General features: G+C 37.8%; 1 protein-coding gene across 3 annotated transcripts in view; it reads left to right on the forward strand.

The window, feature by feature from the left end:
- Positions 1–17,817, forward strand: part of Tsp66E (Tetraspanin 66E) — a 50,798-nt gene that overhangs the window by 20,170 nt on the left and 12,811 nt on the right. For all 3 annotated transcript variants that reach the window (XM_022081604.2, XM_022081605.2, XM_022081606.2), the window contains exons 2-3: positions 6,201–6,324; positions 7,885–7,989. In XM_022081604.2, the coding sequence (XP_021937296.1) occupies positions 6,201–6,324; positions 7,885–7,989 (229 nt within the window). The remainder of the gene's footprint in view (positions 1–6,200; positions 6,325–7,884; positions 7,990–17,817) is intronic.

Below are 17,817 nucleotides of genomic sequence, written 5' to 3' on the forward strand. Positions count from 1 at the left end.
GGAACATCACATGATAAGAAATTACGATTAAGTTTTAAGTTTATATAATTTTAATTTTTATACACCTGAAGATGGTTCATTTAAGAACCGAAACATGTCGTAAGAAAAAGATGTTCTAACTGTAAATCGAATGTTTCGATAAGGAACATCACATGATATTTTAATTATCTTAATTTTAAATTTTAAATTGTGAATAGACGGACAAGAATAATTAATTAAATATATATCTTCACAATATGACGCAACTATACCAACTTATGAAGAAGTGTTGTTTTATCCCAGTCTGCACAAAATATTTACGTTTTACTTATGTTCTGGTAACTAACCGCGTATGTTTTTAGTTTTACTAGGTAATATAAACAGGTTATTGATTATTTCATTTCAGGGTCACTGACATGTGATAGGCAAAATTTATTACGTGAACGCATATACAGGGTGATTCAGTATTTCCTTTCGTAAACATAAGGATATGTTGTATGACCATAAAGCAGGTATACAAATGTAAGGTAGTATATTTGCGTCATATTGTGAATTAGGTTAATATTTTAATGTTTTCCGTCAAATCACAATTTTAATAAGATAATAAAATATTTAAAATATCATTTCACGTTCCGCATCGAATGATCGATTTACAAATTGGAACGTCTCTTACGACATGTTTCGGTTATATTTAACCGTCCTCAGGTATAAATTAGATTGGTAAAATTTAAAACTCGAATTACAATCATTTACAATGTTATGCAGTTTTATTGAAATGTTCTTATCAGATTACTCTTATATATTAGAACGAAGGTATTGTTGTTTATATGGCGTGGTTCATCTGATGTTCAATATTAGTCTGTAAAGCAATGATTTAATTAAATAAAATATTAATAAATATGGAGTAATATAGAAAACAAAATGATGGAAGTAAATAAATAGTAGAATGTATAAGTAAAATAAAATAAAATTAATTTAATAAAACATACCGGTGATGAGTTGATAGAGACATGACGTGTCTAGCGGAAGACATCTAGAAGTATTACTGTGTCGGATCGTGGTTTAATACTGAATTGCGGAACGTGAAATGATATTTTAAATATTTTATATTTTATTATCTTATTAAAATTGTGATTTGACGGAAAACATTAAAATATTAATACAAATGTAAATACACATTGGTTTGGAAACAACTCTATTTTGTTTTACATCCATTTAAAATTTATTCGTGTTGCAAGTATCTTGGATAAACACGCCCCTAAAATGGTGACGTTTGTTACTAAAAAACTCTGTAAAGTTAATGCCCCAGACTTTTATCGTATAGGTTTATGGTCATGGATGTTAAACGGTAATAGTGAAATGAATTAAAATTACAGTTCAAACTATAGGTTTCCACCGGTAACTACATCTACTCGTACATAGTCCACTCTACTTAAGTAGGTAAGCTACTTAAGACAGTTCATTATGTAGTGAATCAGCAACAGAAAATATATCAAATCTAAAACTTCTTGACGATGGTGAAGAGTCAATTGAATAAAATTTTTCTTGGATATTATCCATCGTCTAGTAAATATAAAACGTAAAACGACGTTTCGGAGATGGGACTCTATCTCCGTCTTCAGGTTCCTACACAGTTGGGCCCACTAGATAGAGCTAATCCCTATCTCCGGAGATAGTCACATCTCCGAAACGTCGTTTTACGTTTTATATTTACTAGCAGATTCTATAGGCAAAGTATATAACAAAGAAGTTTCTATAATAAGATTTATACAGTTTTATTTTATATTTGCAAAAACTTAATATAAAACAATTTCTTTAATTCTCAAAGCTTTTGTTGTGTTCAGATTCAGTCCGGAGATAGGGATAGGGAGGTAACGATGAACAACAATTCTATCCCAGGGGACTGGAAGAAAGCTATAGTGGTCCCTATTTATAAAGGGGGAGATCGATCGGTAGTTGGGAACTATAGACCGGTCAGTTTAACCTCGGTGGTTTGCAAGCAAATGGAGCACGTTATAGCAGGGTATCTAAGGCAAGTCTGGGAAAGGAGTGAGTGGTTATATGAGGGTCAACATGGGTTTAGACCAGGGTACTCATGCGAAAGTCAAGTAGTCACGGTTTGTCAAGATGTTGCTGATTCATTGGACGAGGGAATCAGGACTGATGCGGTTATAATAGATTTCTCAAAGGCATTCGATTTAGTCCCACACGATAGGCTGATTACAAAAATTGCTGCAACCGGTGTGGACTTGAGGGTAGTGTTATGGGTAAAGGAATTTCTCTTAGGACGTTCGCAAAGAGTAAGAGTGGAAGGACAGCTATCTCATGAAGTCAGGGTAACGTCAGGAGTGCCGCAAGGGAGCGTATTAGGTCCCTTGCTATTCCTAGCTTATGTTAATGATATTTGGAAAAACATTGATTCAAATATACGGCTTTTCGCTGATGATTGTATAGTATACAGGAAAATAATGGATAGTAGTGACATTGATAAGTTACAGACAGATATGAATAGATTATGGGAATGGGCGGTAGAAAATGAAATGAAGATAAATCCAGGTAAAAGTAAAGCAGTCAGCTTCAATAGAGCTAGGGTGAAGGATAAGCTGAGTTACTTTTTTGGGGATCAATTAATTCCAGAGGCAAATAGCTTTAAGTACTTAGGAATACTTATTCGCAGTGATCTGAGCTGGGCAGATCATGTGAATTATACACTAATTAAAGCATGGAAGGCTCTCCATTTCGTAATGCGTATACTAAAAAAGGGAAATAACAATACGAAACGTTTAGCTTATACGTCGCTAGTGAGACCGATACTTGAATATGGAGCTGTGTGTTGGGACCCTTACAGGGAAGGACAGGTAAGAGCACTAAATCGGGTGCAGAAGAGAGCGGCTAAATTTGCTAATTTCACGAACGAATCTGGTTGGGAAACATTGGCACAGCGTAGATTGATAGCCCGAATGTGCGCCCTTTTCAAAGCATACACGGGGGGCCGGGCTTGGAAAATGATAGAGGATAGATTATTAAAGCCATGCTACCTGGGCAGGGACGATCATACTCGGAAAATTAGGACTAGGAAACAAAGAACGGATGTAGGCAAATATTCCTTTGTAAATAGGACCATAAGAAGCTGGAACCAATTACCTCCAGGCGTGCTAGAGTCTTTCCCCTGTAAATTAGGCACCTTTAGAAAGAGGGTCAGAAAAGTAGTTACAAGCTAAGGGTTATTAAGTTGGGAATAAATGGTGATAAGTGAAGTGAAGTGTCTTAGTCTCCAAGTGATGAAGGGCTGTAGTTCTTTGGGATAAAATTTTCATGTGCTGAGAGCGGACTTTATATTCCACTCTTAAGTATTGTGATTAATTAGTGGATGTGTGTTTTTTTATTGTGTGTCAGATGTTTTATTTTGAGTGTGGTATGTTGTATTGTTGTGTCTCATTGTATTGTTGTGTGAGTGCATCAGTTCATGACGTTTGTAATACATTACAGTTATTGTCTTATGTCTAGGTGGTATTAAGTTCTTTTTTTTAAGTTAAGTACTTGAGGTTGGATGGTTTTGTAATTTATGAGTTGGTTGATTTTGAGTGGGATGTGTTGTTTTTGTTGTGTCCTTTTTTATTGTTTTGTTCTGTCTCTGTGTTGATGTATCTCATTGTATGTTGTGTCTTATGGTTTTTGTTGTGTCCTTTGTTTATTGTTTTGTTGTGTCTCATTGTGTTGATGTATCCCATTGTTTGTGTGTCATATTGTTTTTGTTGTGTCCTTTTGTTTATTGTTTTGTTCTGTCTCTGTGTTGATGTATCTCATTGTATGTTGTGTCTTATGGTTTTTGTTGTGTCCTTTGTTTATTGTTTTGTTGTGTCTTATTGTGTTGATGTATCCCATTGTTTGTGTGTCATATTGTTTTTGTTGTGTCCTTTTGTTTATTGTTTTGTTCTGTCTCTGTGTTGATGTATCTCATTGTTTATTGTGTCTTATTGTTTTTGTTGTGTCCTTTGTTTATTGTTTTGTTGTGTCTCATTGTGTTGATGTATCCCATTGTTTGGGTGTCATATTGTTTTTGTTGTGTCCTTTTGTTTATTGTTTTGTTCTGTCTTTGTGTTGATGTATCTCATTGTTTATTGTGTCTTATTGTTTTTGTTGTGTCCTTTTGTTTATTGTTTTGTTCTGTCTTTGTGTTGATGTATCTCATTGTTTATTGTGTCTTATTGTTTTTGTTGTGTCCTTTTGTTTATTGTTCTGTTCTGTCTCATTGTTTTGTATGTTATTGTAGGACACTGCCACCGGGTATAAACCCATTTGCAGTCAATAATAAATAATAATAATAATAAGCTCTATCTAGTGGGCCCAACTGTGTAGGAACCTTGAAGACGGAGATAGAGTCCCATCTCCGAAACGTCGTTTTACGTTTTATATTTACTAGACGATGGATAATATCCAAGGAAAAAGTCCGGAGATAGGGATTAGCTCTATCTAGTGGGCCCAACTGTGTAGGAACCTGAAGACGGAGATAGAGTCCCATCTCCGAAACGTCGTTTTACGTTTTACATTTACTAGACGATGGATAATATCCAAGGAAAAAGTCCGGAGATAGGGATTAGCTCTATCTAGTGGGCCCAACTGTGTAGGAACCTGAAGACGGAGATAGAGTCCCATCTCCGAAACGTCGTTTTACGTTTTACATTTACTAGACGATGGATAATATCCAAGGAAAAAGTCCGGAGATAGGGATTAGCTCTATCTAGTGGGCCCAACTGTGTAGGAACCTTGAAGACGGAGATAGAGTCCCATCTCCGAAACGTCGTTTTACGTTTTATATTTACTAGACGATGGATAATATCAAAAAAAAAATTATTCAATTAACAGAAAATATGTATGCAGTTTTTAACGCTTAAATAGAACCACCTGAAGCTGACCAGTTAAGATCGAAACATGTAGTGGATTCAGAATAAACATTGAAACTTGTTGTGTAGGCGGAGTCGGTGATTTTTTTAAAATAAAATTTTGATACTGCGTGTTACTTTAATTTTGTCTGTGTTCCGGAATCAGACTCCGTAAGTTTTATAAAAGGAAAGTATCGACCTAAATCGAAGTGGTAGGCTCTACATAATGCATGAACTGCAGAAACTCATTACGATTTATATCGATCTGGCGCGTCTGTAGTGCTCGAGTCGTATTTTAGCTCAACAAAAATGCTCACAGAACTGTCTGACTGTCTCACTGATTCGTATAATGTTTGATCAACTGATTTAAATTATTTTAACAATTATTTATTTTAATCCGTCTGATCACAATATTTAAAAAATTTTATAATTAAGATAATAAAATATCATTGATGTTCCATATCGATTGATCGATTTACATTTCGGAACATTTACACAACATGTTTCGGTTTTTATAAAACCATCATCAGGTGTAAAGTATATCTAAGAACTTAAAACTCAACTCACTCCTACATCTTTGGCCGATATGTACATCTAATAACATTTAAGAAAAACAACACCTTCGCCCAAAAAATGGAAAAACAAACGTAATGAAACATCACCAAAAAACTACAGAAATCATAATTGAGTTTTAAGTTCTTAGATATACTTACACCTGATGATGGTTTTATAAAAACCGAAACATGTTGTGTAAATGTTCCGAAATGTAAATCGATCAATCGATAAGGAACATGAATGATATTTTATTATCTTAATTATATATTTATTTTTACAGTCCATACACAAACGTTGAAGTTTATTGATGTTGTTAAGATTATATAATATTAAAACATTTTGCTGTATAAAATATTATATTTGGCGCTCTTAATCGTACATACGATTTTACATTATATTATTAGCGCTTTTCATCTATTAAAACGACATGTTTCGACGGTAATACCGTCGTCTTCAGGTTTTTTTTTATCAATTTTACAATATTTTAAAATTATTAGATATTTAATGCAATGTATTATAATAATATTATATAATCTTAACAACATCAATAAACTTCAACGTTTGTGTATGGACTGTAAAAATAAATATATATTTAATCAAACACAAACATGACGCATATAAGATATAAATTAAGTTATAAATTTATTATCTTAATTATAAGAAATTTTAAATATTGTGATCAGACGGATTAAAAATAAATAATTGTTATAATATTCACAATATGACGCGATTACACTATCTTAAATTATTTTGTAGATAAGAAACTTTTTTTTTTTTTTACAGACGCAGTATTTTGATGAAGGATTACAACAGACTACACGGAAAACGCCGACATCAAGAAATGCCTTATGATTGCGGTACTTCGTTGGCGAAGTACCTACTTTGCCTGTTCAATTTCGTCTTCTTTGTAAGTACGATGTGTTTTGTTATAGTTCCTGGCTGTTTTAATTCTTTAATACGTGAATACGATTATTCTGTTCCGAAACCGAAATACGAGGTGCGATCGGAAAGTTTCAAGACTGCGCCTATAAAAACCCGTACACTTATCTCAGGTATTAAATTCATCCATCACCCTCGAAGTAGTTCCCCTGGGAGTGAACACAACGATCCCAGCGCCGCTGCCAAGCCTGGAAGCATCCCTGGAAATCTTTCTTTGTCAGCCTGTCAAGCACCATCTGCGATTCTGCCTGAATCTCTTCTATCGTCTCAAATCTCCTTCCCTTTAGCTGAATTTTCATCTTTGGGAAGAGGAAGAAGTCACACGGAGCTTAGAAAGGAAGTTGGGGTCGGTTCTTGCAAGATCTTTGAGCTCCTGACAAACGAGAAGTCGATTCTGCTTCTGGTCCTCAGACAGGATGCGTCGCATGTGGAGTTGTTCCTTTAGAATCAGCTGACAGGTCCCATAGCCTATCCCAACAATGTCGCACAAGTCGTTGATGGTACGACGTCGATCTTCGTGAATGGCCTGCCGAATCTTCGTAACATTTTCGGGCGTTGTGCTCGAAGATGGTCGTCCAGAACGCTCGTCATCATCGACAGAGGTTCGGCCATTTTTAAAACGTGAATGCCACACAAAAGTTTGCGGACTCCCCAAATGCTTGCTTTAGCATTTCATAGGTTTCCGTAGCCGTTTTGGCGAGTCTTTGGCAAAATTTGATGCACACGCCATTCCGAAATCGCAGGAGGGTCGGTGTAATGCACTACCAAAACGCCCGTAACTAAGAAACAAATGCTAATTCGATGATGCCGGCTGGCACACTGATTCACTATGAATGTAGGCCGCACCCCCTAAAGGCAGAAGCTCGTACTACATCCGGTTCGCCCTCTATTGACACAGTCTTTAAACTTTCCGATCGCACCTCGTATGAGTCAGTGGGCGAAAGCCTTGACCCGAAGTGAACATTTGCGTTATATAAAATGAAACTTTGGCTACAAAAGTTGAGGGGGTGGCTACTCCGAACAATGAATCTGACTTATAAAAAATCCTAAAATTCCACTTTCGATACCTCACGCTCGTTTTAAGTTGTTTACGTCGGTCCAAAAATTACCCGTCCTAGTCCAAGGCTCTGTGTAGTATTTCATAACGGGTTACGATACTTTTACCGCGAGAAATTCTTCGACATCCTTCCAGCCGTCAAGTTGGGTTATCGCCCCTTTTCGGCTGTCCACAATTGCGTGTATTTTCATCTTACTCGTTATCTGGAAGGTTTTTTCCTCCCATCTACAACCAGAGGACTCTGTATGTCGTGGTGACAAGTGACTTCCTTTGAAGTTTATTTTAACTTTGGGCTGGTTTACGTGATTTTAATGGAGAGGAGACCTTAATGCTACGGAATCGGTTTTATGTGTTGAGGTTTAGAAATCCCGTAAATGTGTTTTTTCTTCAATTTTTTAGTTCGTAAATTTAAAATTGTCTTTGAATATCTTGTATCTATTAGACCCTGGAAACATGGTTTTATCTTTGCAGGGGTTTGGAACTGTGGTTCTTGGCATTGGAATATGGATTGCTTCGGACAAACATTCATTTATTCAATTTACTAAGCTAATTGATAACGAGGAACTGCGGATTCAGGTGAGTACTGAGTAGAATTTTCAGAACTGAGTGTGTTGTCTGGTCTTTACATTTAACGAGATTACATCCCATCCCCAAATATGATAAATGTGCCCTGATTTTTGTAATGGTAAATGTTTTTTTTTGGAGAATCTTCATGTCTGATAAGAAATATAGGCTTCCGCTGAAGGTTGCCGTCTAGTAGTTAGCATTTCTGCGTCGTATCGGGTGGTCCTGGGTTCAGGTATCTGTCTGAGGACCGGCTATCCTGACTGAAGTTATCCATGGTTTTTTTCAGTCCCTCCAGCCAATGCCTATCTCAGGACAGACAGTCTTAGAACGGGGATTCGAACCTTAACCTCCCGAATACGAAAGACGAGTGTTAACCAATTGATATTCATACCAAATTTTGTGAAAATTGGTAAACTGATTCAAAATTAGACAGCCTATCGATCTTATAAGCCTGCTTCTTTGTCAAAATATCACGATCGTGCTAACAGAATAGAAATATCAGACGTTGAAGGGAATGAGTTTTGAGCATTTGAATGAAATTAACACGTAATGAGGAGGTCATCACTTCGTCTCTGTTCAGAAGCTAAAAGTCACTCTTATCGTCAAGAAAATTGTTTCATTGTATGGAACCTGATATTTAATTATAATTCCTCCACTTTTACCTATCCTAAACTAGATTAATCCTGTCCACACTTTCACTGTGTTTATTTTAAGATTCATTTTAATATTATCCTGTCATCTACGGCTGGGTATTCGAAGTGGTATTTTATCTTCAGGTCGTCTGACTAAAATGTGTTAATTTCTCACCTCTTCCATACGTGCTACATTCCCCGCTCATCCTGTGCTCCTTAGTTTGATCACTCTGAACGTATCTGGCGAAGAGTGTAAATAATGAGACTCTTCAACTTTGTACCCCCAAAGTTGTTGGTGTATAATTCAAGTTATACATAGTATATAATCTACATCTAAAATAATTTAAATAAATTACATTACTGATTATTCAGTGTTTATCATAAAATAATATGATTTTTTTTAAAATTTCACGCACCCCTTAAGATGTCTTCGCGTACCCCCAGATATAATTTCTCTTCAACTTTGTACCTCCCAAAGTTGTTGGCGAATAATTAAAGTTATACATAGTATATAATCTACATCTAAAATAAATTAAATAAATTACATTACTGATTATTCAGTGTTTATCATAAAATAATATATATTTTAAATTTCACGTACCCCCTAAGATGTCTTCGCGTACCCCCAGATATAATTTCTCTTCAACTTTGTACCCCCAAAGTTGTTGATTTATAATTCAAGTTATACTTAGTATATAATCTACATCTAAAATAAATTAAATAAATTACATTACTGATTATTCAGTGTTTAACATAAAATATAATTTTTTTAAAATTTCACGAAACCCCTAAGATGTCTTCGCGTACCCCCAGATATAATTTCTCTTCAACTTTGTACCCCAAAAGTTGTTGGTGTATAATTCAAGTTATACATAGTATATAATCTACATCTAAAATAAATTAAATAAATTACATTACTGATTATTCAGTGTTTAACATAAAATATAATTTTTTTAAAATTTCACGAAACCCCTAAGATGTCTTCGCGTACCCCCAGATATAATTTCTCTTTAACTTTGTACCCCCAAAGTTGTTGGTGTATAATTCGAGTTATACATAGTATATAATCTACATCTAAAATAAATTAATTAAATTACATTACTGATTATTTAGTGTTTATAATAAAAAAAATTTAATTTCACGTACCCCCGGGGGTACGCGTACCTCAGGTTGAATACCACTGTCCTAGATTATGGGAAGTCAGTGGTGTAGCTAGTCCGTTCGTTCTGACAAGATGGCTCCCAATCGCTAGGCTAGGCAAAAAGATACGAGCGTCTCAGTTAACAAAGCGCCAGTTGTTCAGGACGTCACGCATTCTGAGTGCCAGTGTTCATTTGAAACATATGTTCGTAAAGAATGCCAGCATTCACACATACAAACGTGGTTTATTTGGCACACACTGGAGAAATTGTGGCGAAGGAAGGAATAAGGCAAAATGAATATGATTATACCAGATGCTACCAAGAGAAATCATTTGTGTTAAGTGGAGATTAAGTTAAGTTACTGTACCTTGTCCGCCATATTTCATATGTTCCATCTGTCGTTTAGACGGGGGGTCCCCCTTTCAGATGTGTTTAAAGACGAATCTGGTATTGTACCAAAATGAAGAGTTTCTAAATTATAATAATCCTGTTCCAGTTTCAGGGTTATAAACAAATTACAGGTTCTCTAAGTCAGATTTGTATACACTAAGGAGATTATCGAAGCTGTAACACTTTAGACAGCTTGAAGAAGTACCCGGTTTGAATCTCGACTGAGCTACTAGCTTTTATTAATCTAAAATTTCCTTATTTTTACTCTGTTTTGCAAACGAATTCGGGGACAGTACCTTCCAATAGGCCACGATCACCCTCCCTTTTTAAATGTTTATTTACTCATCTCGTTCGATTCAGTACAGGGTGTTTCGGAAAAAAGTACAACAAATCGATTACGTAACCTTAAACAAAACATGTAGGATTTGAGATTTTCACGGCGGTGAGTCTGAAGATGGATGTATTCTAAACGAAACAGTCATCTAAACGCAAAGGAGGGTTCTGTGCTTCGGAACAGAGCTATGGTTTTTTTTTTTGGACACGAAAAGTGAATATATCAGTGCCTATCAAAGTACAAAAATTTATAGGGTGTGTTCTGTGGTTTAAACCGAGTAAAATTAGCCCGTGTCTTATACAGACGTTCACAGAAATTTTAGTTTTTGTGGGTGACGATTACGAAAATGATTCCCCCATCATCAGGGATATTGATGTAGGTAGTACATACCTCTGAAACGTCGGTAAACTTTTACGCACCTTGTACTTAGAGAAATGCAATGTAGACAACGATACGCCAAAGTTTACCCAACGTTGGGTCGTTTGTACCTGAGGACCGGAGTTCGTGAGAAAGTGGAATTCTACTCCACAGATATGTTGTCAGCTGACGAATAAACAAGAAAGAAAAACATTCTTAATACTGTTGATGATACCCGCATGGTTAGCTGTTTCTGTGTGGAATTACCAAGTGTTACGTAATCTGCGAGATATATGAGCTATACAAACGTGTAAGCCTTGCAACTAGGCAATATTGATCTGAGAGTAACATTTTTATGGGGGCTTCTGAAAATACGCGCTAAAGACCCATTTTTTTTATCGGGAATGCCCGCAACGTCGTCATCAACATGTGTAACACGTAGACGCGGACAGAACACAACCGATGTCAAGGATAGGCGGTGACAGAATCCTCATTGGCCTACACGATAACCGGACCTCACTTCCCTAGTTACGAGGTGCGATCGGAAAGTTTCAAGACTGCGCGTATAAAAACCCGTACACTTATCTCAGGTATTAAATTCATCCATCACCCTCGAAGTAGTTCCCCTGGGAGTGAAAACAACGATCCCAGCGCCGCTGCCAAGCCTGGAAGCATCCCTGGAAATCTTTCTTTGTCAGCCTGTCAAGCACCATCTGCGATTCTGCCTGAATCTCTTCTATCGTCTCAAATCTCCTTCCCTTTAGCTGAATTTTCATCTTTGGGAAGAGGAAGAAGTCACACGGAGCTTAGAAAGAAAGTTGGGGTCGGTTCTTGCAAGATCTTTGAGCTCCTGACAAACGAGAAGTCAAGTCGATTCTGCTTCTGGTCCTCAGACAGGATGCGTCGCATGTGGAGTTCTTCCTTTAGAATCAGCTGACAGGTCCCATGGCCTATCCCAACAATGTCGCACAAGTCGTTGATGGTACGACGTCGATCTTCGTAACATTTTCGGGCGTTGTGCTCGAAGATGGTCGTCCAGAACGCTCGTCATCATCGACAGAGGTTCGGCCATTTTTAAAACGTGAATGCCACACAAAAGTTTGTGCACGACCCATTGCGGACTCCCCAAATGCTTGCTTTAGCATTTCATAGGTTTCCGTAGCCGTTTTGGCGAGTCTTTGGCAAAATTTGATGCACACGCCATTCCGAAATCGCAGGAGGGTCGGTGTAATGCACTACCAAAACGCCCGTAACTAAGAAACAAATGCTAATTCGATGATGCCGGCTGGCACACTGATTCACTATGAATGTAGGCCGCACCCCCCTAGCGGCAGAAGCTCGTACTACATCCGGTTCGCCCACTATTGACACAGTCTTGAAACTTTCCGATCGCACTTCGTACGTTCAATACATGGTGTATGAACGTAACAGAGGAACATCGTCGAAGTTTCGAGTCTGCACGACGCATGAATAAGTTTTATGTTACGTTTCAGTTATCTCAGTTTTCAAATATTCGTGCTTCAATAACCATTAAGAATACGAGGATTTGTTCTTTCGACATTTATGACGGCTGGTAACGTGTATGTAAAACGCTTTGCTCCAGTGACCGAGTACACGTCTGTAAAGAAAAGTGTATTGCTTTGGTATTCCGAAATAATAAAACTACATTGTAATGTTAAAACGTAATAAGTGTAGACAAATGACGGTAATAAAATTATGAACACAATAGCCTTTCTAAATTATAAATGGTACAGTAAATTCTAGGTTTTAATAGCGCGAGGCAGCGGTTAAGAATATAAATGGATGAATTTGAGTTAAGATCGAACAGTGTAGCTGCTTTAAAACAACGGATTTGATTAATTTTAATGAATTTTAATAATTTATTATTATCCCGGTGGTGCTCAGATTTATAACTTGTGTTGGGCAAGGCAGTGGGTCTAGGCATCACGGAGTTTTCCTCCGGGGGCTTCCCCGGTTTCTCCGTGGCATCCCAACAATTACTCCATTCACACACAGAAGAAGGCAATGGCAAACCACTTCTGGATCATCTGCCAAGAACGTATATGAACAGGTCCCAGTCCGAGAAAAGGATGGAAGGATCCTGTTCATATGGACCTGTCGTCAGACAGAACACTAAATAATAATAAGATGAGGTGGTCTAGCGGTTAGAACGCCCTGGGGTCTCGGGTTCGATTCCCGGCGGTGCCCGAATTTATAACTTGTGTTGGGCAAGGCCGTGGTCTAGGCAACACGGAGTTTTCCTCCGTGGCATCCCAACAATTACTCCATTCACACACAGAAGAAGGCAATGGCAAACCACTTCTGGATCATCTGCCAAGAACGTATATGAACAGGTCCCAGTCCGAGAAAAGGATGGAAGGATCCTGTTCATATGGACCTGTCGTCAGACAGAACACTAAATAATAATAATATTTTTTTTTTTTTTTTGCAAATTGATATATGATTTGAAAATTCGTTTAAGTATTGATATTTTTAAAATGAAGGTTTATAGGAGTGTGAAGAGGTTTACTAGAACGCTGATGATGTAATAATACCGGTTTGCGACACAAATGGAATATTTTATCGTATAGTCCTACAAGAGAGGGGACACGTAGACTCCAACCGCGAGTCAGTTCACCGTAGATCCCCCACCGGTTTTAAATTTAGCTGCGTCCTGGATGTAAGGTAGTGTTGTGTACTTCTGAAATCTGGTTTGTGGTGTGCTGAGTAACTTTGTACGAATTACAGTGCCCGGATCGTATGATAAAATATCGCGCTCGATATCTCGTCGCTTTCAAATACCGGATGAACTCTCTGGGCGTGAATTACATCCGTTCTGTTTGTTTCATTACACTTGAGCTCACCCGCGCTTTCCCTGCGCCATTTTAATGCAGGAAAAAACAATTCCGTTCCACGTTCTGAATTTTTTTAACTGAGGAATCTTCATCTTCGCACTCGAAACAGACCACAACCGCTTTCGAATTGCAACGCGGTTGTATAACAAGAAGCTTTTGGAATTTTCCGAATTCGATATCGGAAATGTTCAGTTGGCGTCATGATTCCGGTAATTTTTAATCTCCTTGTGTTAATCTGTACACGGCTTTTATGTACCGTCCATTAATTAGAGTTATTTATGTCAGATAACTGTTAACCAACACTTACGAATATAACGCTTGCATTTAAAGAACATGTACGAACATGAGAAATTGAACAGGATCACGTAATCTCCCCATTAACGTTCGCCGACTACGTTAACGATTTAGGTACCCAAGAATATGGATGTTCAACTTCGACTTCGTTTTGCCAACGAACCAAATCACACGTCTTGGAAAATATATTGACATTAATTCAAGGTTTTTTTTAAAATTAGGCATATATATCTTTGTTCTGTACCCTGATAACGCTTATTAGGACCCACATGTACCCCCGTATTATTATTTATTATTTAGTGTTCTGTCTGACGACAGGTCCATATGAACAGGATCCTTCCATCCTTTTCTCGGACTGGGACCTGTTCATATACGTTCTTGGCAGATGATCCAGAAGTGGTTTGCCATTGCCTTCTTCTGTGTGTGAATGGAGTAATTGTTGGGATGCCACGGAGGAAAACTCCGTGTTGCCTAGACCACGGCCTTGCCCAACACAAGTTATAAATTCGAACCCGAGACCCCAGGATTACAAGGCCAGCGTTCTAACCGCTGGATCACCTCATCTTATTATTATTTAGTGTTCTGTCTGACGACAGGTCCATATGAACAGGATCCTTCCATCCTTTTCTCGGACTGGGACCTGTTCATATACGTTCTTGGCAGATGATCCAGAAGTGGTTTGCCATTGCCTTCTTCTGTGTGTGAATGGAGTAATTGTTGGGATGCCACGGAGGAAAACTCCGTGTTGCCTAGACCACGGCCTTGCCCAACACAAGTTATAAATTCGGGCACCGCCGGGAATCGAACCCGAGACCCCCCAGGATTACAAGGCCAGCGTTCTAACCGCTAGACCACCGTGGCGTCTACCCCCGTATAGGCTATAAAAATAAAGTTATGTTCTGTTACGAAATGTTTTTGACGGAAGAAAATGTTCAGAATGATTTTTGTACTCGAGATAGATGGTTTACTCTGGCTAACCTAGTAGAAGAATTTGTAAAATAATGGAATATCACTTGTCTCACGTGACATTATTCCTGTAGGAGGGTATATGTGTAAATTGGAGGATATTTATGACACCCCCCCCCCCTCGGTCACAATCTGTTTTCTGGGAATAAACCAGAACAAAGTTACATTACAGTCCTTAAGTCGAGAAATATCGGAGAAACACTGCGAAGTTTCTTTTCCCCGGTCTGTGGCCTTGCCGGAGTGAACAAAGCAGTTAGCGGAAGCTTACGTCTAATTGAAGGGGAGAAGGTTCGAATACGGGATACCATTTTGTTTTTGCATGTATCTCTGAATCACCTGCGCGAAATATAGGACAACGAAATTAAACGACGACAGATTTATGTGACTACAACGGTTTGAATTCTAATATTCTATTTTAATTATTAATATAATAACTTTGGAACATTATTTAAGATGAGGGAACAAGCATATGTTACCGGCAAATTATGAAATCCGGCAATGTCTAAAGTCAGTAGGTAAAGTATGAAATTCAGCCATTCTATGGAATGCCCAGGAATTTTATAAAATGCCTAGAACTTTTAGGCAATGTATGAAACTAAAAGTTTATTTTATATAATACGTAAGAATTTTATAAAATGCATCGGATTCTTTAGGCAAAGTATATAACAAAGTAGTTTCTGTAGTAAGATTTATACAGTTTTATTTTATATTTTATATTTGCAAAAACTTAATATAAAACAATTTATTTAATTCTCAAAGCTTTTGTTGTGTTCAGATTCAGTCCGGAGATAGGGATTAGCTCTATCTAGTGGGCCCAACTGTGTAGGAACCTTGAAGACGGAGATAGAGTCCCATCTCCGAAACGTCGTTTTTACGTTTTTATATTTATTAGACGATGGATAATATCCAAGAAAATTTTTATTCAATTGACTCTTCACCATCGTCAAGAAGTTTTAGATCAGATTCAGTAGCTTGGTGTTTTCGTGACTATCTTGCACGACCAAACAATATTAACATTACGATTAGTTTCATACTCTGCCTACTGACTTTAGGCATTCCGTACATTGCCGGTAACATATACACCGTTTTGGTTATAAAATCTCGCGGAAAGACTGCCTTTTGTGAGACATGATAGGATGGGACAATACACGCTTATATACGTATTTGTATTTTTGAAATCATGGTCGATATTCCGTGAACTCCGATTAACTGGGCTTATCTGTTTACAACTGCAAAACTTGCAAATCCATTGCTGACAGCCTCGGTCTAGAAGTCATGAAGGCGGGGATAATACATACTCGTATATGTTGAACTAGCGAAGATATCGCAAAGTTAATTAATGTAATTGCTATACGAGTTACATTTCTTTGAGTGATGAAGTATTTTCTGGATTTGGGCGCCGTTTAGAGCCCTGGGTATGACAACGTTTTGGAAAAGTTTTCGTCTTTAGCCCGGAAGATGGATACACTATGTTTCTCCGAAACGTTTGCATCTACTGATAAATCTTTACGGCATCAAAACCGAGAAGAATATTACCTCACCACGTTTTAGACCGGTTTTTGAAATAGTGAAACCGCTATTAACCCTTTGAAGCCGAAGATCGTCTGAATATTATTTAAGAATTCAGTCCGTACCGCGAAGAAAACACTACACCTCACCATTACAAAAATCAGCTGGTTAACCCTTTGAAGCCGAAGCTCGTCTTCATAATATTTACGAATCCAGACCGTACCGCGAAGAAAACACTTCACTTAACCATTAGAAGTCGAATCAGGCGGTACCACATAAGATTTAACAAAAGAACATCCCGGGCAAAGCCTTAAGGACAGAATCGTATAAATTTGCCTGCTAGCAAATATTATTAGTTTAATTATATCACTTTTGTTTAGACTATTTTTACGTAACTTAAAAATTAGGAGAAAGATGTCTGATTTTGTGTTTATACGAGATTAAGCAAAGCTGGCAGTAATGTAAGTTTTAAATTCTGTATGACGAATGATAGATGTACTTTGTACATGCATTGGTAAAACTATGGCCTGCATGTAAGGATACAGCTATAGAGATTAATTTTTTTAGCCGAAAAAAGTTTTTTTTTTGTTTGTTATAAAGATTTTTTTATAACTCTTAGCGTCGAAGTCCAGTGGGTGTGACATACAGGATTATTCGATATTGATCGTTTTAATGAATAAATTTCCTGTTTCTGTGGTAGACTGGTTTTATGACCTGTTGGACTGCGATTAACAGTGGCAAGCAAACAGAACTTTGATCCGTAAGATTGTCGTTCTACTTTGATCTCGCGAGAAAGCAGGGACGAAGCCTTCGACGTGACCCTTTCCTATACTTTTTATCACACAAGAGAGATCCTGATGTCGGGCGGAGAATTCTGGCTCTGGCGACGCCACGTGATTGGTCGAGAGAAATTTACGTGTACTTAACATTTATGAGGTGTACGTACGTTTTTGCAGCTCTCCGATGCGTTATCAACTGATTACGTGTGTTTCGACCAGGATGCTTAATATTAATTTATGAACTTGTAGTCCTGGGGTCTCGGGTTCGATTCTCGGCGGTGCCCGAATTTATAACTTGTGTTGGGCAAGGCCGTGGTCTAGGCAACACGGAGTTTTCCTCCGTGGCATCCCAACAATTACTCCATTCACACACAGAAGAAGGCAATGGCAAACCACTTCTGGATCATCTGCCAAGAACGTATATGAACAGGTCCCAGTCCGAGAAAAGGATGGAAGGATCCTGTTCATATGGACCTGTCGTTAGACAGAACACTAAATAATAATAATATGAGGTGGTCTAGCGGTTAGAACGCTGGCCTTGTAATCCTGGGGTCTCGGGTTCGATTCCCGGCGGTGCCC

Source organism: Zootermopsis nevadensis, unplaced genomic scaffold (genome assembly GCF_977971745.1).
Source record: "Zootermopsis nevadensis isolate Lab colony 2312 unplaced genomic scaffold, Znev_1.0 Znev_ptg000024l, whole genome shotgun sequence".
In the NCBI taxonomy this organism is placed as follows: Eukaryota; Metazoa; Arthropoda; class Insecta; order Blattodea; family Termopsidae; genus Zootermopsis; species Zootermopsis nevadensis.